At 30.8% G+C, this 20996-nt stretch overlaps 1 protein-coding gene across 1 annotated transcript in view; it reads right to left on the bottom strand.

Moving 5' to 3' along the window:
• Positions 1-20185, bottom strand: part of LOC119613368 (uncharacterized protein MAL13P1.304-like) — a gene marked incomplete at its 5' end in the record, with an annotated part of 38623 nt that extends 18438 nt beyond the window's left edge. The window contains one exon of the mRNA XM_037969387.1: positions 19736-20185. Coding sequence (XP_037825315.1) covers positions 19736-20185 — 450 coding nt within the window. The remainder of the gene's footprint in view (positions 1-19735) is intronic.
• Positions 20186-20996: the final 811 nt, after the last annotated feature.

Genomic DNA, 20996 nt, shown 5'->3' with positions numbered 1-20996 from the left:
TGTTTCTGATCTATAGTGTAGATTATAGATTGACTGATCTATAGTACAGACTTTAGAATAACTATAGAATGATTTATAGTCAAGACTATATATTGATCTATAGTCAAGACTATAGAATGATCTATAGTCAAGTCTATAGTCTGATCTTTAGTCAAGACTGTAGGCTAATCTTTAGTTAAGACTATAGACCGATCTATAGTCAAGACTATAGACTGATCTTTAGTTAAGACTATAGACCGATCTATAGTCAAGACTATAGACTGATCTATAGTCAAGACTATAGACTGATCTATAGTCTTGACTATAGATCAGTCTATAGTATAGACTGATCTATAGTCAAGGCTATAGTTTGATCTATAGTGAAGACTATGGACTTATCTATAGTCAAGACTATTGACTGATCTATAGTCAAGACTTTAGTTTGATCTATAGTGAAGACTATAGTTTGATCAATAGTAAAGACTATAGTTTGATCTATAGTGAAGATTATAATTTGATCTATTGTGAAGGCTATGGACTGATCTATAGTGTAGATTATAGACTGATCTATAGTAATGACTTTAGAATAACTATAGAACACAACACTATAGAATGATCTATAATCAAGACTATAGAATGATCTATAGTTAAGACATTAGTTTAATCTATAGTGAAGACTATGAACTATAGTCAAGACCATAGACTAATATGATTGATCTATAGGCAAAAGTATAGAATGATCTGTAGAAAAGACTATATACTATAGATCTGTAGTCAAGACTATAAACAGATCTTTATTTAGGTCTATAGTCTATAGTCAAGGCTATAGATCAAATTGGTATTCAAAACAAATTAAAAACAAAAAAAATTCAAACAATTTGTTTCTGAAATAAAACGGGGAATCATATCCCGGGAAACCTACTAAAACCAAACTTAAAATTAAAAAAGAATTATTTAAATCGGTCCAGTCCTTTGGCTGTAATTAATTCTCGACAAAAAAGGGTTAAAATTTCCTATAGTGATGTGATAAATATCCTATAAAAAACAATTTCTTTTCAAGAGTAATTAAAGATGAAAAAAACAACAAAAATAATCAAAAATTTCTCTTAACATTTCACTCTCATAATATAAATTACTGGCTGTTCTCTTTTCATAAAAATAATAAACAATCACACAAACATTGAACAATTGCACTTACATGTTTGTTGTTTTGATTTGTTTACAATTGATCCTGTTCGGACAGGCTCGATGATTTGTTGTTTTACAAACGAACGAGACGCATAGCAAAGGCATTATTTAAAACAAAATATTAAAGTAAAAGCAGAGAAAAAGCAGCGCAGCTGCATCATTTTATTTACGCAGTTACATTATTAAGAAGGAATTTAAAATTTGATTATTTAAAAAGAATAAAAGCTTTTATTGAAGACTTTTATTAAACACTTATAAGAATTATTATAAAAAACACTTTTTACTTTATTAATAACATTATTTTTTTAATAATAAAATTTAAAACAAAACTTTTTGCTAATTTTTTAATATATTTTACAAAAGTTTTATTAAAACTTTGATTTCATTTAAAAAACTTTTTTTAAATTTTTACTATTTTATAACAACACTTTTTAAAAAAGATTGCATTATTTCATTAAGTAATTAACTTTTTTTATTAATTAATAATTTCTACACTTCACATTTTTTCCGTTCACCGAACCCGTCTTAAAGAGGTATTGTATTTAACTAATTGCCTAAAAGCAAATAAAAAGCGAAAGTACAAATAATCAAAGGAGATGAATTTGCATGAAGAAAATGTAAAAGGAGGAGAGCAAAACATAAAAAGAGAGGGAATTCAATGTAAATAATAATAGTGAAGGAGTATTTTAGAACAAAAGGAGGTTCTCTATGCTAAGTAAAAATAAATAACACAAAATATGATATGGAAATGGATTTATAGTACAGATAGTATACTTGACTAACTCTGCTATGTAGAATTAACTATTGACCTGTCTATTTATAGACTAGTTCATGTATAAGACTATAGACTAGACTGTATAATACACCACTGACTATATTGGAGAACCATATACCGGGAAGTCATGGCCAAAAACCGTTTGCCCTAAACGAGGGTAAAATTTCCAGACTGATAGTTAAATAGTTAAGACTATCGACCGATCTATAGTATGATATATATTCAAGACTATAAACTAACCTATAGTCAAGACTATAGACTGATCCATAATTTAGACTATAGACTACTAAAAAGTAATAAATTTTCAAGACAATGGACTGATAGCTAACAAGACTATTAACTGATCTATAATCAAGGTTATAGAGTGATCTACATTCAATGCTAGAGAGTGATCTATAGTCAAGATTATAGACTGATCTATAATCAAGACTATAGAGTGATCTATATCTCAAGACTATAGACTGAGCTATAGTCAAAACTATAGACTGAGCTATAGTCCAGATTATAGACTGATCTATAGTCAAGACTATAGTTAACAAGACTATTAACTGATATTTAATCAAGGCTATAGACTGATTTATAATCGAGGTTTTAGAATGATCTACAGTTAATGCTAGAGAGTGATCTATAGACAAGACTATGGACTGATCTATAGTCAAAACTATAGACTGATCTATAGTCAAGACTATAGACTGAGCTATAGTCAAGATTATAGACTGAGCTATAGTCAAGATTATAGACTGATCTATAGTCCCGACTATAGACTGATTTATAGTCAAGACTATAAATTGATCTGTAGTCAAGACTATAGACTGATCCATAACCAAGACTGATCTATAGACAGGATTGTAGACTGATTTATAGTCAAGACTATAGACTGATCCATAGTCAAGGCTATAGACTGATCTACAGTAAAAACTATGGACTTATCTGTAGTCAAGACTATAGACTGATCTACAGTCAAGACTCTATACTGATCTATAGCCAAGACCGATCTATAGACAGGATTGTAGACTGATCTATAGTCAAGACTATAGACTGATCCATAGTCAAGGCTATAAGTAGTCTGATCTATAGTCAAAACCATGAACTGATCTATAGTCAATACTATAGGCTGATCTATAGTCAAGACTATAGACTGATCTATAGACAAGACTATAGACAGAACTATAGTCAAGACTATAGACAGATCTATAGTCAAGACTATAGACAGATCTATAGTCAAGACTATAGACAGATCTATAGTCAAGACTATAGACTGATCTATAGTCAAGACAATAGACTGATCTATAGTCAAGACAATAGACTGATCTATAGTCAAGACTATAGACTGATCTATAGTCAAGACTATAGACTGATCTATAGTCAAGATTAGAGACTGATCATAGACTGATTTATAGTTAAAACTATAGACTGATCTATTGTCAAGACTATAGACTGATATATAGTCAAGACTATAGACTGATCTATAGTCAAGATTAGAGACTGATCTATAGACAAGACTATAGACTTATCTATAGTTAAGACTATAGACTGATCTATAGTTAAGACTATAGACTGATCTATAGTCAAGACTATAGACTGATCTATAGCCCAGACCATAGACTGATTTATAGTCAAAACTATAGACTGATCTATAACCAAGACTATAGACTGATCTATTGTCAAGACTATAGACTGATCTATTGTCAAGACTATAGACAGAACAAAGACTATAGACTGTTCCATAGACAGGATTGTAGACTGAAAAATAGACAAGATAGTCAAAACTATATATATAGACGGGTCTCTAGTCGATACTATAGGCTGATCTATATTGAAGACTGAAGATTAGCTATAGACTGATTTATAATCAATACTCTCCTGTGGATAAGACAAACATTCAAATGCATATTATCTCATCGCCGACTACTAAGTCAATGCCCACCTAAAAAGTCTTGTGAAATTTTCTCTCAACCTCTAATTAATCATCTCTACAACTATTGTATAAAACTTAATTTAATTTTTTTTATATATATAAAAAATATATAATTTCCTCAATTACCACCAAACATATATAATCAACGATGGTGATTAAATTCAAATCTATTTCTAACAACCATAATTTTTCATAAATTAATAAGTTTTTCCTATATTTAAGCAGGCATCATTAATTATTTAAAAAAAAAAAATATTTAACAAATAAATTTATTATTTGCATTAGACTTAAACAACTCCTAAACCAAATACAGCTAGGAGACAGACATCATGAGCAACCAGTGTATGTAGGTACGTACGTACGATCGACCCAGTACAAGTTGCAGTGTGTTGTAACCTTAATCGTAAGTAGTAGTAGAAGTTTATATATGTTTGTATGAAACGTATAAAAATTTACTCATAATTTTCGTAACTCTTTCAAAACTGACATTTTTCAAAATGTCATTTAAAAACAAGTTGCACCTTCTTTTTGCCGTTTGGCTGATTCAACTCCATTGAAACTTTTTGTCTGCCAGGTATGTTGGGTTTAATTTTTAAATTTCTGTGTCATTTCTATAGTGTAAGAGGAATAATAATAATAATGGGTAGAAGCAATGAATTGCTGTATAATACAGTGGAAAATTGCTACTTGTTAATATTAACAACAATAGAATCTGTTTGGCTGGTTACTGGCGGGAACAAACCCAAACACCAGTGACAACATAGTCATCATCATCATCGCTGTCTGCTGTAGCAAACATTGCCTTCATAAATAAACTCTAGCGTCATTATAACAATGATTAAATAAAATAATTTTAAAACGCTTATACTATTTTACAGGTGTCAACTTTAATCTGTTTGGTGATCTGTTGGAGGGATCAGAAGAGGACAAAATGTTGCTTATGTTTGTCAGCACTTACTAGCTTAACTTTGTCATCATCAGTTATGTAGTGTTTTTTTGTTGTTGTTGTGTTGTGTGCTGTAAGTGTTGACTGATTAAAACCTCTTGATAATAAAAGTATCTAAATTATTATTTATGACTGCTATTTATTTATTGTTTACTTTAGTAAGCAAAGTGTTTTTAATTTAGTTAATTTTTCTTTTTAAGAAAATGATGTAATGGAAAAATATGACTAAGACAGGTGGAATGTTTAGGAGAATGAGGTGAAAAGTTGAGAGAAACAAATAAGCCATCATAAGCATTTATGATTAGCCAATGACCCGTTTATATGATAAAGCAGTAAATTTTCATAAGATTTTAAAATTATACTTTTGCTAGAGTATCATTTGTGAATAAAACAGAATCTCTCGGAATATTCGTGAGAAAATTTTTTGAATGACTTTCTAATGAAATTTTTAATATTTTGATTAGATATTATTTTTTCTAAAGAATAAAGTGAAAAGCTTGTATCAATCCAACAGTAGATGCTCTTAAACATACACTCTCGAAATATTCATGAGTATTTGAATAAGTGACTAACACAATTTATAGTGAAGTGTTTTGAAATTGTATTTCCTCTTCAAATTAATGGCAACTATGAGGTAGAAACTAGTCAGTTATTATGTTTATTGAACTAATAATCGTAGAATATTCGCGAACATTTTTTATCAGTGAATTTTGGTTAATTTTGTGAATAAAATAGAATCTTGAATGTTGTAAAACAGAAATAACAAACCTAGAGCGATGATTGTCAGTGATCGATAAAATGATCGTGGAATATTCTTGAGCATCTTTTATGAGTATTTATTGATTGAAATTTATTTAGATTTTTAGCTTGTACTTTTTGCAATGTACTTTTGTTATAGATTGAGGTGAAAACTTCGACTAGATCCTAATAAGTAATTCGTAAATTAAGAAGAAACTCAAGGATTGATCTTGAGCACTTTATGTAAAAGATATTCGATCGGAATTAACTGTAAAACTAATTCTTATGTTCTAATTAAGTTTTAGTTCAAGTCTAGTTCAGTTCTAGTTCGGTTCTAGTTCAGTTCTAGTTTAGTTCTAGTTTAGTTCTAGTTCAGTTCTAGTTCAGCTCTAGTTCAGTTCTAGTTCAGTTCTAGTTCAGTTCTAGTTCAGCTCAGTTCTAGTTCAGTTCTAGTTCAGTTCTAGTTCAGTTCTAGTTTAGTTCTAATTCAGTTCTAGTTCAGTTCTAGTTCAGTTCTAGTTCAGTTCTAGTTCAGTTCTAGTTCAGTTCTAGTTCAGTTCTAGTTCAGTTCTAGTTCAGTTCTAGTTCAGTTCTAGTTCTAGTTCAGTTCTAGTTCAGTTCTAGTTCAGTTCTAGTTCAGTTCTAGTTCAGTTCTAGTTCAGTTCTAGTTCAGTTCTAGTTCAGTTCTAGTTCAGTTCTAGTTCAGTTCTAGTTCAGTTCTAGTTCAGTTCTAGTTCAGTTCTAGTTCAGTTCTAGTTCAGTTCTAGTTCAGTTCTAGTTCAGTTCTAGTTCAGTTCTAGTTCAGTTCTAGTTCAGTTCTAGTTCAGTTCTAGTTCAGTTCTAGTTCAGTTCTAGTTCAGTTCTAGTTCAGTTCTAGTTCAGTTCTAGTTCAGTTTAGTTTCAGTTCTAGTTCAGTTTCTAGTTCAGGTTCTAGCTTCAGTTCTAAGTTCAGTTTTAGTTACAGTTCTAGTTCAGTTCTAGTTAGTTCTAGTTTCCAGTTCTAGTTCAGTTCTAGTTCAGTTATAGTTCAGTTCTAGTTCCGTTCTAGTTCAGTTCTAGTTCAGTTCTAGTTCAGTTCTAGTTCCGTTCTAGTTCAGTTTCTGAGTTCAGTGTCTATTCAGTTCAGTTCAAGTTCTAGTTCAGTTCTAGTTCAGTTCTAAGTTCAGTTCTAATTTAAGTTCTATTTTAGTTCTACAGTTCTTAGGTTTTTTTGTTCAGATCAAATACGTTGAAAAACTAAAGAGGGTAAGATAAATTTTTGTGAAAATACTCGTATCGAATATTCCGATACTTGTGACTGATGATGAACTTTTTAAATAGGAAATCAAACCAGTGGGGCATGTTACCTTGGTGAACTGCCTTCACTTCTAATTTATTGTAATCCAGGAATGCTACCAGTCTGGTATTTAGAGTAATTGGATTATTTAACTTTTGATCAAAACGCCAATCTGGTACTGCGGAAGCTAGTTGTCCTGCACTGACTATTGGCAAGGTACCTTTGGGGTATTCGTAGTGGTTGTGTATAATCACTTTCTATACTTTTACCGCTCACTATTAAACTCTCACTTTTAGCATACTATTTTCCCTCTCTTAGTAAATATTTCATTTTAAAATTTTCGTAAAACTTTTCAACACAAACTGTCAAATTATGTCTATTTGATTTGATGGTTGTAAATCATTTTAATTACAACTAACACACACACTCACAGCTACTAACTAAAACAGTCACAACATTAAGATCAATAAACGAAATCAAATAAACATAAAGTCCAGATAAAAACAGCAGCAGTTGATTTTAAAAAGTCATAATATTAAATCAAATTATGTGACATTAAAAATCAGCTAAATGTCATTTTAAAGTTTGTCTAAGCGAAAAAAAAAAAATAGCAACAAAATTAAAAATGATTTTTTCCCATTCAATTTTAATTTATCAAAACAACTCTGAAAACAGTTATGGTGAAGGATCATTAATTACCTGTAAATAGGAGAGATTCAAATGGGGAAAAGGAAATTTGAACATTAAAAACAACAACAACAACAACAGAAGAAATTGGACATTGATAAAAACATGACACATTTTAAATGTCACAGTTTGAAAAATAATCACAAAAGGAAACGTTTTCCGTATTAGTAATTTCCAAAGAAAAGAAAAAAAGAGTTCAAAAAGTAAAAAAATTAAAATAAGAAATATATTGATTACGTATTGACTCTGAACATTTAAGCCCTCGATTTTTATGTTTATTGGCTGGCAGACATAAAAATTTACTACGTGTTTAACAACTTGCAACAGAAATCGAGAAACAGAAAAATATCACAAATGAAGCGAAGAAAAAAAACGACTGAAAATAATTTAAACAAATAGAAAAATCTGCAAGCAAATGTAAATTTTTATTAAACATTTTAAAACTTACTGGATTTATTTTTATTTCTTTTTTTTTTCAAATCCAAAAAACAGTGCGATTTTGAAAGTAAAAGTTTAAGTTAAATTTATGTTTATGTTACGATTTTTTTTTTTTTTTTGTTTCTTTTGGAAAATAACAAAAAATCGAAATCTACTTAAAAACAATACAGTTCAATATTATTTTATTTCACATGTGCTGGTGTGATGTTAAGGTTTCGTCCAATTTATTCCCTCTCCTTGGTCACGGGTTGTTTATGCTAAATTTTTATGTGATTTTGTACATCATAAATTTGGTACTTTTTGTGTTTTGCGCTGTTGCTGTTGCCATTAAAAATGTACAGAAAAATTTGTTGTTGTTGTTCAATTTTGTTGCCATTTTAAATGTTCAAAACAATAACAAACAATAAATGAAAATTTATTACAAAATGGTTGCGAAAAAATTCTTAATGCTAAAGAAAAGGGACAGTGGAGCGAGGATGTGGGCAGGGTCTCGAGTAGGTCAATTAGTTAACGGATTAAAACTTAGACTTGGAATCTGCCTTGATAAACATTTCACTAGATCTGATTTGTATGTTCTTCAATTGTAATCAGAAATTTTTAGGATATGAATGCTGATCTCTAGACAATTATGTTTAACTGCATTTCTGTAGATCCCTTGAACAGATCTGTTCTTAATGTTAAGCTTAAATATCTCTCAGTTCTTTAAGCTTTTTTATTACAAAAGCTTAAATATGTTGAAATTCTCATGAGAATCTCTGATTAAGGTTACTGGGTATTACGACTTAATTGCGACTTTCGATATTGCAGATTTCGATCGATATCGAAATGTCGTCAAATTTCAGAAATGATTCGAAATCGATTAGTATAGATACTCACAAAGTTCCCTTTTTTCTTATGCTTGATTTTAATAACAGAACTGAAAGCTTTTAGGCTTGGAAAAGATCGTTAAAATGGGATTGTAATGCAAAAAAATTTCACGATCTTTTCAAGAGCTTAAGGGATGGAAAACTCTCAAAAGAGTTAACGTAATTGGAGATTACTATCGATAACGATATGTCGTTCAATTTCAAAAATGATTAGAAATCGATTAGGATAGGCACTCCCAAAGTTCTGAAAGCTTTTAAGCTTGAACAAGATGTCGATATGCAAACGGTTTATTCATCGTTAGAATGGGATTATAATGCAAAAAGTTCACGATCTTTTCAAGAGCTTTAGTAGCGGGAAACTCACTAGAATATTAACTTAAATGAAGATTGAGATCGATTAGGATAGACACTCTCAAAGTTCTGAAAGCTTGTAAGCTTGCATAAGATCTCGATATGCAAACGGTTTATCATACATTAGAATGGCATTGTAATGCAAACAAGTTCATAATCTTCTCACAAGCTTTAGTGGCGGGAAACTCACAAGAGTTTTAACTTAAATGTAGATTGCGATTGATAACGATATGTTGTCTAATTTTAAAAATAATTCGAAATCGATTAGATTAGGCACTCTTAAAGTTATTTTTATTACATGGCAGAACTGAAAGCTTTTAAGCTTGAACGAGATCTCAATAGGCAACTTCGATCTGTATTGTTTAAAATCTTGAAGTTGAGTCATGATCTATTACTGATCAAGCAATCTTTATAATGGGGTACTAGGTACTGCAGACTTACACTTTATTCGAAGAGCTTGCAGTAATGGCTGTAATCTTCAATTGCCAGAGATAAGTTAAGTAATGCTTTCTTTCATCATGTTTAACTTTGATTTTCATCGTTTAAAACCTTGAAGTTTAATCGTGATTATTATTGCTGTTACTAGTACTGAAGACTTGTAGATTCTTCGCATAACTATCAGGATTCTCAAGAGAACAGTTAATATATCTCTTAAACAAATTGATCTTAACCGACTTAGATTTATATCATTTGGCTTCGAACTTGCAATCATCGCCCTGGACACCCTTTTTGCAAGTTACATATGTTGATCAAGAACGGAACAGCCGAATCAGGTGCATCTAATTGGGATAAACTTGAAAAATTTATCTAAATTTATTAACTTCTACCACCGCTCATGATCTCAAACGATTATTAGTACATTTTTCTTTCAAAGAGTGTGTAAGGAGAGTGAGAAAGAGTCAATTTAGTGATCTCCCTCTCATAATTATTTCAATCTACAAAAACGATTTAACATCAGCTTTGAGAAGTATTAATATTTGGAAACTTGAAGGTACTGTCACAAAAAGAAAGGAGTTAAATTGTTGTACTCTTTTGTAAGTTATAAAGGGAAAAAATAAATTTAATTAAAACACTTGCATAAACTTGCCAACGGTAGTCTTCTTTGTTTGCTTCCACTTTCGCTCCAGATCTCGCGTAATCATTAGTGCAAGATCTTTTTAAAGTGTGAAAAGTTTTTATGAGAGAAAGAGAGTCAAGCAAGGGTCCATTCTATACCTTAGAATCATCTGAACTTTCGGTAGGCGTGGCTCCAATTTTGCGAAGTTTGTAGTATTAGATTTCATCGCTAGCATTAACCCTTTAATAATTCACTTTTGATTCATATGTTTCGATTTTTGGTGAAACTCTTAAGAGATTTCAATAATTTCATTTGCAGGACTTTACCTAGAAGATAATTGTCACACTCCTTTCGACTTTAGCTTCTTTTAAAGCTGGGAATCTCAAACAAAACTTTGTGTGAATTGAATGTGTAGATTAACTTGCGGCGAACTTTGATCGTGAAACTTAAAACTAAGAATTCATGGAATCATTAAGGAAGTTAAACTAGACTCTATACTTTATATTGGATTTAACACACACAATAGTAGATCTGTAGCTTCATTTTGAAGATTTGAATCACGAACAAAACTCTCGATCAAAATTTCTTTTGTGAATCGAATGTTTCGATCACCTTGCTTCAAACTTTGATCGTGAAACTCAAAACTAAGAATTCACGGAATCATTAGTCAAGTTGTTAAGGGAGTTAAACTAGATTCTATACTTTAGATTAGACTTAACACACAAAAGAGTATTTATATAGATTCGTTCTAAAGATTTGAATCACGAACAAAACTTTCGAATTTGAGAATTCGTGCGAACACTGAACACTGTTTTCCGGAAGAACAAGGGACAAAAGTGTTTCGAAAGTTTATCTTATTGACGTTTTGATGATTAGGTATAATTGCAGAAATGGCCTTTGGGTATACATATACATCCCTCTTGAAATCTTGACAATTGTAAATGAATTCCGGTAACAGAAGAAGGGACAAAAGAGTTTTGAAAGTATGAATTCTCATAAGTCAATTAATTCCCATAACAGAAGAAGGGACAAAAGAGTTTTGAAAGTAGCGGAGCAATTGCATTTTCAAAGTATTCTCCTAGTTTATAATTGAATTGAATAAATTTCGTTTGAACTATGACTTTCTTCATCAACAGCTAAGCGAGGATCAAGGGCATTGATTAATATCTAAATCTCTCTCTCTCTCTCTTTCGAAGTATCTTCCATGACTCCGTTTCATAAGGATCAGTAATGCCTTATTCGTCGTGGTTGTTAAGGTTCAAAATTATGTTGATAATTGGCCTGCTAATACAACTCAACAATCTCAGTTACACACCCCAACAATTCCACCCACAATTAAACAAATTAACGCAAAATTGTTCACATTATTTAAATGACATACAACACTTTTCCTAAAGCGTTTATGTCTTTATTACAAATACCGGCAAAAAGGAAAAGAAAAAGAAAGAAATTAAAATAATTTAAATCTCAATTAACTTGACCACTGTTTAGGAAGAAAAAAAAAAACTGCATAAATGTCCACCATTTGACCAGGTATTCAGGCAGTTATGTTACAACAAAATGCCGCCATGTAAGCATATCAGTGTTGCCTACAACACACACTACTCACCAACAAAACAAAAAACAACAACAAAGAGTAATGAACAGAAATATACAAATGAATGAACAATTTTTTGGACACATGTAACATGTGAGTTACATGTACAGATTAACATCAATTTTAAGTTTTTGTTGGGCTGTCAGAGCAGTGTTGCACCGTTGTATGGATTGTTAAGCATTGTTGTTTAAATGTTGTAAGAGTATTGTGTGGCATGTAGTATAAGTTTAGCTGTTGTAACTTTTCTTTCAAAGAAATTTTTACAAAATTTTTTTGAGTATTTTAGGTTTTATATTTGCTATTTGTGTGTTTTTATACCCTACACCACTTTAGTGGGGAGGGTATATTGGATTTGTGCTGATGTTTGTAACATACAAAAATATTCGTCCTAGACCCACCTTAAAGTACCAATCGGCTTAGAATCGTTTTCTAAGTCGATTAAGCTATGTCCGTCCGTCCGTCTGGCTGGCTGTCCATGTAAACCTTGTGCGCAAGATAATTGGATGAAATTTGGCACGCACGTTTTATTTGACCCAAGGACGAAGCCTATTGAAAATGGTTAAAATCGGTCCATTATTTCACCTAGCCCCCATAGAACAGAACCCCCCGAAAAGGGCTTCTCAGCTCATAATTATGTTAAATATACAGATATATCGATAAAATACGGCACAACTAAGTTTTATAGAAGTCTTGATGACCCTGCCAAATTTCATAAAGATCGGGACCCATTTGACCCTAGCTCCCATACAAAGTCCCCTTCAGAAAATTACTTGAATGTCCCAAATTAACTTATATGTCCCAAATTAACTTATAAACAAATATCGCGATGAAATTCAGCACAATAAAATATTATGTAAATATATATTCACAAAATTTTATCGGGCTTGGTCCATATTTGCCCCTAGCCCCCATATAAAGCCCCCTCTTTCAGAAAATTAGTTTTGCATCCATAAATTGCTTATATGTATCGGAACAAGGGAATATTGAAGATAAATGCTTTATTATGAAAAATAAATCCCATTTAATATTCATAACTGGTGTAGGGTATCATATGGTCGGCCACGCCCGACTATACTTTCTTACTTGTTTTATTTATTGATGAAAGAGTTTTCTTTGCAAAAATTTATATGTGTGTTAAAATATCTTTTAAGTATAATTTCTTTGTTGGTTTGTTCATAATATTTTAAGGTTCATAAATCACACATATTACCTTTTTTTCTTGCTTTCATTCATTTTATGAATAAACTACTAAAATGTGTATTTATGTTGTATTTGAATATATAAATGAAAATGAATGATGCCCCCACATACTTAAATGCAACCAGCCCGCCAAGCAGTATAACTCTAGTCCTAAAAAAAACATCCCAAAAGAAAATGTGTATTTTCGTTTTCTTGGAAAATGCGGACTTTAGTATTCATATTCGTGGGCAACAGTATTGTAAGTTTTGCTATTTGTAAAATTTATTTATACATTTTATTCAGACATTATAAACAGGAAGAACTTTGTTTGATTTTTTTCGCAAAAAAAAAAAAAATCTCAAAACAAAATGTTTTTCTGTTTTAATGTTAAAAATTTGTTTACAACGGTTTTCTTTATTTCTTTTTTTTTTTTAAACGAAATTACACCACAAAACAAATTTAGTTTAAATGGAGTCGTTTAAAGAAATATTTGTGTTAGCGTTTAAACGCTACACCTTCATTTTCTGAAGCGATCCTCATAAAATTCGTTAGAGAGACTTTTTCCCCCTAAGAAACTTGCTTATATCGAATTTCATTGCTATACTCTTATTTTTAAGGCAGTAATGAGCATTACAGTCATTTTCAGAAGGGGATCTTATATGGGGAGTACAGTCAATTGTGGACCGATCCTCATAAAATTCGTTATAGAGACTTTCTGCTCCTAAGAAACTTGCTTATATCGAATTTTATCGTTATACTCTTATTTTTAAGGCAGTAATGAGCGTTAAACACATTTTCAGTAGGGGACTATGGGGCCTAGGGTAAATTATGGACCGATCCTCATAAGGTTCCATAAAATTATGTTTGCTCCTAAGAAACTTATTTCATCGCTATACTCGTATATACAAGCCAGTAATGAGCGTTCAATTCATTTTCTTAGGGGGACCTTATATGGGGAGTACAGTCAATTGTGGACTGATCCTCATAAAATTAGATAGATTTTTTTGCTCCTATGAAATTTTCGTATATCCGATTTTAACGCTATTTTTAAGGCAGTAATGAGCGTTAAAGTCATTTTCTGAAGGGGACCTTATATGGGGGCTAGGGTAAATTATGGACCTATCCTCATGAAATTCGGTAGAGTGATTTTTCCTCGTAAGAAACTCACTAATGTCGAATTTCAGCGCTAGACTTGTATTTTTAAGCCAGTAATCTGCGTTAAAGTAATTTTTGAACTGGACCTTAAGGAGTAGCGTCGACCTTATATGGGGGCTAGAGTAAATTATGGACCGATCCTCATAAAATTTGGCTAATATTTATGTCAAATATCATCGTTATAATCACATTAAAACAGTTATGACTGTTAAAGCTGTTTTTCGGGGGGAGGCCACTTGTATGGGGGCTATGCGAATACGTGGACCGATATTGCCCATTTTTAATACCAAACAAATCTTAACTATAAGAAATATTTCAACTCTCTAGCTCTTTCCGTTCGGACTCTATTGTGCTTTAAACAGACAGACGGACAGATATGGCGAGATCGTCTTAGAATTTAATAAGGATCCACATATATATACTTTTGTGGGTCTATGACCAATATATTGATGTGTTATAAACGGAATGACAAAATCAATAGATTTTTCATTAAAAAGTCTTATTTTCCACCAAAACTCGACTTTTCACTAATAATTCGTTTTCACACAATTTTTCACTAAAAATTCAAATTTTCACTAAAAATCAAATTTTTTACCAAAAATCCAATTTTTTACTAGAAATCCAATTTTACACTAAAAATACAATTTTTCACCAAAAATCAATTTTTTCACAAAAATTAAATTTCTCAGTAAAAATCCAATTTTTCACAAAAAATTCAATTTTTCAGTAAAAATCCAATCCAATTTTTTTTTCACTAAAAATACAATTTTTCACAAAAAACAAAATTTTTCACAAAAAACAAAATTTTTCACTAAAAATACAATTTTTTAGTAAAAATCCAATTTTTCACAAAAAATTTAATTTTTCAGTAAAAATCCAAATTTTCACTGAAAATTAAATTTTTCGTTCAAAAATCAATTTTTCACTAAAAATCCAATTTTTCACTAAAAAGCTCTAATTTTGATCGACAGAAAAATGATTGCAATCCCAAACAAAATTATTCGAATAATTTGTCGCTTAGGAATGCTAAAACTATTGACTCTGTACTGAACCAACTCCCTATTGTATCGAGATCGTTTTAATGGGGAGGTTTCTCTTAAAAAGTGCATGAAAAGGACCTCAAGTTTCATAAAGAATCCAAATCAGATGGGCTCTTAATTGTAATCGGCAGGAGAATGGTTGCCTTCCCTGGACGTGTAAAAATCCCAAAAGAAATTATTATTGCACACCTAGGAATCTCGAAACTAAGACTCCCAATTGGATTGTGCATGAAAAGCGACTCAAGTTTTATAATAATATTTCATTGTGGGGGGCTCAAAGCATTGAAAACGAGAAGAGATCTAAATCTTTTTGATCTTACTTTCACAAAAGTCCTGGCACAACAATGCCTTCAATAGACTTAGAATCTTAAGTCAAATTAATATTACAGATATTGAATGATTTTCCTTTTGAAAATGCTGAAAGTATGAATTGAACCGACTCCCAAGTGGATTGATTTAACCTTTGATCCACAGGAGAAACATGGAAATCGTTTTGATTTGGGTGATCTTTTTTTTTTGATGTGTTTTAGATTTAAATTTATAATAAAGCTTCGTGGTTGGAAGATCTGATTTATCAAAGCAATGTTTTAAAATACATCTGCAGACATTGAGATTGTAGATCGAAATCTAAAAGTATTTTTAAAACAACTTAAAGTTTCAACTTAGAGTATAAGAATATTTTATTTTGACCTAGATCATCGACTATTAAATCGACCTAAATTCGAAGCTCTAACGACTTCAATGACTATTGAATCAGGTTGGCAACAATTCTTCTGAAATCTACTCTGAAATTAGAGTATTAGATCCATTCAGTTTGATTAGCTGAAGAAGAATCGATATGACTATTAAATAAATCTTATATTAAAAATTCTAACGACATCATTCGATTCAGAATGTCTATAATCCTTCTACAGATTCTTTCAAATTTGGAGTCTGGAGCGAACCTTTTGGCTAAAGCAGTGCATTCTGGATTGGAGAAGCTGCTTTAGTATCTCTTCGAATAAATTGATATCCTGATTACAGAGAACAAAGTGAGAGAGATCTGCTACAGATCTTTATTCAGGCAATCGCTTGCTTCAAAAGCTTCGGATATCTGCTTAAAAACTTTTCGGAAGATTCTGTTGGATTCACTATACATTAAGAGCTTAGATCAACCTACACTTTGGTAAAATATATTGGAAAATATATCAGGAATTAACAAATTCGATCAAAGTCTCAAGAAACTTAAACAAAACTGAATCAGCGCCATCTGGATTTGCGAGTCTGCTTTAGTATCTCTTTAAATGAATTAACAAATTCAATCAAAGTCTCAAGAAACTTAAAGAAAACTGAAAGTAATCTAAACCGAATACCAATAGAAGAAAACAGCTTTCGACTTAATTCTAAAGGGATCAAGAATGTATGAATACAAAATATTGTTAGACCGAAGGACCATTATTATTAAAAAGTACAATATTTGTTGCAACGAAGGACCATAAAAAGCAAATGTCTTCTAATTCATTCTTAATTTAGAATTATGATACTATATAACATTTACATCAAAATCTGCCAAACAAAATTTCATTCAAAAATTTTTTTATTTTCAATATATTAAGATATTACAAACCAAAAAAAAAAAAACATGCCACTTGAAATGGTTGGCCTTCAAAATTTTAAATTCCTCCCAACACACACAGACACACACATTTTCTAAAGAAAAGTCTATTTAAACAGCCAACAAAAAGCTCTTGAAATAACAAACTGCCTTTGGAAAAAGATAAAAAAAAAAAAACAGAAGAAAAAAAATTTAAACTGGCGCGAACACACATAAAATCGACATATAGGGAGATAAATTACAAACTTGAACTTGAAACATGCCACACAAAACAAAAAGAAAAAAAAAAACTAAATAAATTTTATTTTATTTATTTTCTAAAAGAAAATAAAAATCAATAGAAAAAAGACAAACACTCACTCACTAATTCAGTCATTATTTCCACAAAACGCCATCATAGTATATACTCGTTAGTAGTCAATGCCACAATAGGTGACAATGAAGTTGCAAAGAGACATTGAACTAGATAAATGAAGAAAATAATGAAGAAAAATACAATAATAAAATATTATTGCATACTAAATGAAGTGTCCCCCTGTTAAGAAAACACAGCATGCAGCAATGTTTTCATATGAAAAGAAGTAGAGTGAATGAATGAACGAATGACGGATGAGTGTTTGGGTTGTAGAAACAAATGGTTGTGTTGTGTTACTTTTCAACCGAAATTTAGGGAAATTGTTCATTTTAAATAGATTGTCACAAAAAAAGGAAATTGGATATTTAGTGATAATTATTATTATACAGGTAAAAATGTTTAGTTTTTTCAATTATTTTTGTTTCAAAATTATTTAAAAATAGATTTGACAGCTTGTTTTAGAAGATGCTTAAATAGACAGAGAGAAATTTTCAATTAAAAGCTTTTTAAAGTTTACTGTTTAAATCCCAAGGATCATAAGTGAGTTATTAAGAAAATACCAGGACTTTCATTTCACTTTAAAGCTTTTTTTTAAAGTCACTTCTAAATGTTAAATTTTGTTATTTCGAAGCAAAAGCTTTTTTTATGTTCCGCAGCAAGAGATTTTTAGGTTTTTAAAGTTTACTGTTTAAATCCCAAGGATCATAAGTGAGTTATTAAGAAAATACCAGGACTTTCATTTCACTTTAAAGCTTTTTTTTAAAGTCACTTCTAAATGTTAAATTTTGTTATTTCGAAGTAAAAGCTTTTTTTATGTTCCACAGCAAGAGATTTTTAGGTTATGTTTGAAGCTGAAAGAGCATAATATCAAGCTTTTATACAGTTTAATTACGAAGGACCATGAGTGAGTTATTAAGAAAATACCAGGATTTTCATTTCACTTTAAAGCTTTTTTAAAGTCATTTCTAAATGTTAAACTTTATTTCGAAGCAAAATCTTTTTGTAGCAAGAGAGTTCATTTTTGTTATTTCGAAGCAAAAGCTGTTTTAAGTTTTGAAGCAAGAGAGTTTTAAGTTTAGTTTGAAGCTGACAGATCATAATAACAAGCTTTTTTACAGTTAAATTCCGAAGGACCATAAGTGAGATATTATAAAAAATAGCAGGATTTTCATTTCAATTTAAAGCTTTTTAAACCCATTTCTTAATGTTAAACATTGTTATTTTGAAACAAGAGCTTTTTTTAAGTTTCGAAGAAAGAGAGTTTTAAATTTAGTTTGATGCTGAAGGACCATAATATTAAGCTTTTTTCGGAGTTATATAATAATCAGTTTAAAAACTTGTAGAACTAATTGATTTTTAATTTAAAGCTTTTCCAGAGCTTTTCACAGAAAGCAATTATAATCATTTTTTCACTAAATATTAAAATGTTTGAATAAATTGAATTCGTCCTTAGAATTCTCTCATTTTTTTGTGAGAGCGCTCTCGTCAAATGATCTTCCTAGGTTCCATAAGGAATTAAGCCAATAGATCGGGAATAAAATGATCAAATTAAGATTGTAGTTTTTGAATGAGTTGTTCCTTAGGATCACTGAAAGTAACGACTGTGAATCAACTCTTAGCAATAGAAAGATTAAGATCGTTTTGATCCGAAGGATTCTCTTTGGCGTCTTGACAGATCTGCTTGAAAAAAAAAATTATAAGAAAACTTCGTCATAGGAAGGTTAGGGAAGCGAAAAAGCTTCAAGGTGAATCTGGTAAACGTGGTAGTTCACTGCGAGCGAACAGTCAAGTAGAGATGAAAAGATTCCGTTTTGATCAAAGTGGATCTGCTGATACAAAGTCTGCAGATCTAAATCTTATTGACCTGAAAATGCGGAGTTTTTTTTTTCATTTTAAAGCTTTTTCAGAATCATTAAAATAACTCAAAAACATTGTTTTAATCGGTTCCACAAACCAATTCAATGTCGAACTGGTTTCAATTTTGATCATTAGGATTAGGCACGATGTGTTAAGGAATGCTAAAAGCTATGACCTTGAATTGAGCCAACACTCAGTTGGAGTTGGTTACTTTTATCAGCAGGAGGAGAAAAATCGAGATCGTTTTTACTGAGAGGTCTTTCCTTAGGGTCATACATTTCGTTACAAGAAAGCCAGGGAAGCGAAAAAGCTTCAGCATCTTCAAAACAGATCTGTTGCTATTGGGGCTGCAGATTCAAATCATACTGAACTCTTCCCCACCAAAAACTTTTAGTATTCCTTGGCGGATCAGAAGCGAATAGTCAGATGAGAAGGATCAATATTATCGACAAGATAATCAGTCTGAATTGAGATTATCAGCTCCAATTCAGAATCGTTAAAAAAAACTCATCAAAGCTCCCTTAACTTGGTATTTTGAAAATAAAGGATCATTATTTTCAAAAAAGAGGATTTTAAATCCAAATATTATTCAGAGCTTTCGAAACAATAAATTAAAAAGCTTATTTACCTCAATTATTTGAACCCGAAGGACCATAATGTCGATTTTCATATACATATATCAAGTCTTAACAACTATCTTAAATACATAATATTAAACAAAAGAGTTTCAAACACTTACCACCGAAGAACTTTTCTTGCGCAGCAAACCATCCAACCAAAGTTGTACTTCGAAAGCTTTTAAATACAACAAATGATAACGATTTTGTAAACGATCTAAATTATTGTTATCCGATTTTTTCGAGGTATGACCTGATGCTACCGATGTGGCTGCAGCTGCTGCCGAATTAGGACTAATTAGATGATCCGAACAAACAACACCTGATGTTGTTGCAGTTGTAGTGTTGGTGGTATTAGTAGCAGTTGTTGCTGTTGTTGTCGTTGTATCGTCTGTTGATGAAAGTGAGGAATTAGTTTGTTCCGCAATTAAACTAGCATCTGTATTATATGAATCGTGCTGTAATTGTTGTTGTTGCTGTAGCTGCTGCTTTTTCTGTTGTTCCTTTTCAGATGCAGCTCTTATACAGGCACTTACTACTCGAGCGTGTGATACTATTTCATGGTATAACACCTGAAAAAATCAAAAATAGAAAAAAATTATTAGTTTTTTTTTTTTCTTCACTTTATTGCTGCTGCTGCTTTTATTATGACTGCAATTGTTGTTTTGGCAAAAAGTGAAAATTAATGCATAAAAAATAATAATATATAATAATAATAATATATAATAATAATAATAGTCGTCGTTTTGGTTTCTCTTTTATTTGCTTAAACACAATAAAATTTACATTAAATTTAAGAAATTTAAAGAAATAAAAATATAATCCAAAGCCAAAAGTATTGAAAATCTGTAGAATGGTTTGGTGGCACGTAGAAAAGTGTTGCAAATAACAGTGAAACGATAGAAAGTGGAACGAACTTTATGATTATAAAATAAAACGAGATTAAAATAAGTGAGATTAAAATTTACAGGAAACTTTCAGTTTTAGGATTAAAATATATAATAAATTTTAAGAAAAAGATTTTAAAAATTTCCTCAAGATTTTATTAGTCCAAAAAAGTTATGTACAATAATGAACTAGAACCGAACTAGAACCGAACTAGAACTGAATTAGAATTGAACTAGAACTGTAATAGAACTGAACTAGAACTGAATTAGAACTGAACTAGAACAGAACTAGAACAGAACTAGAACAGAACTAGAACAGAACTAGAACAGAACTAGAACAGAACTAGAACTGAACTAGAACTGAACTAGAACTGAACTAGAACTGAACTAGAACTGAACTAGAACTGCACTAGAACTGAACTAGAACTGAACTAGAACTGAACTAGAACTGAACTAGAACTGAACTAGAACTGAACTAGAACTGAACTAGAACTGA

The sequence above is a fragment of the Lucilia sericata genome, unplaced genomic scaffold (assembly GCF_015586225.1).
Source record: "Lucilia sericata isolate MDLA Ls3-8-SP2 unplaced genomic scaffold, ASM1558622v1 Contig002091F_arrow, whole genome shotgun sequence".
Lineage (NCBI taxonomy): Eukaryota > Metazoa > Arthropoda > Insecta > Diptera > Calliphoridae > Lucilia > Lucilia sericata.
Note: the sequence above shows the minus strand (reverse complement) of the source record. Positions and strands in the feature narration are given on the sequence as shown.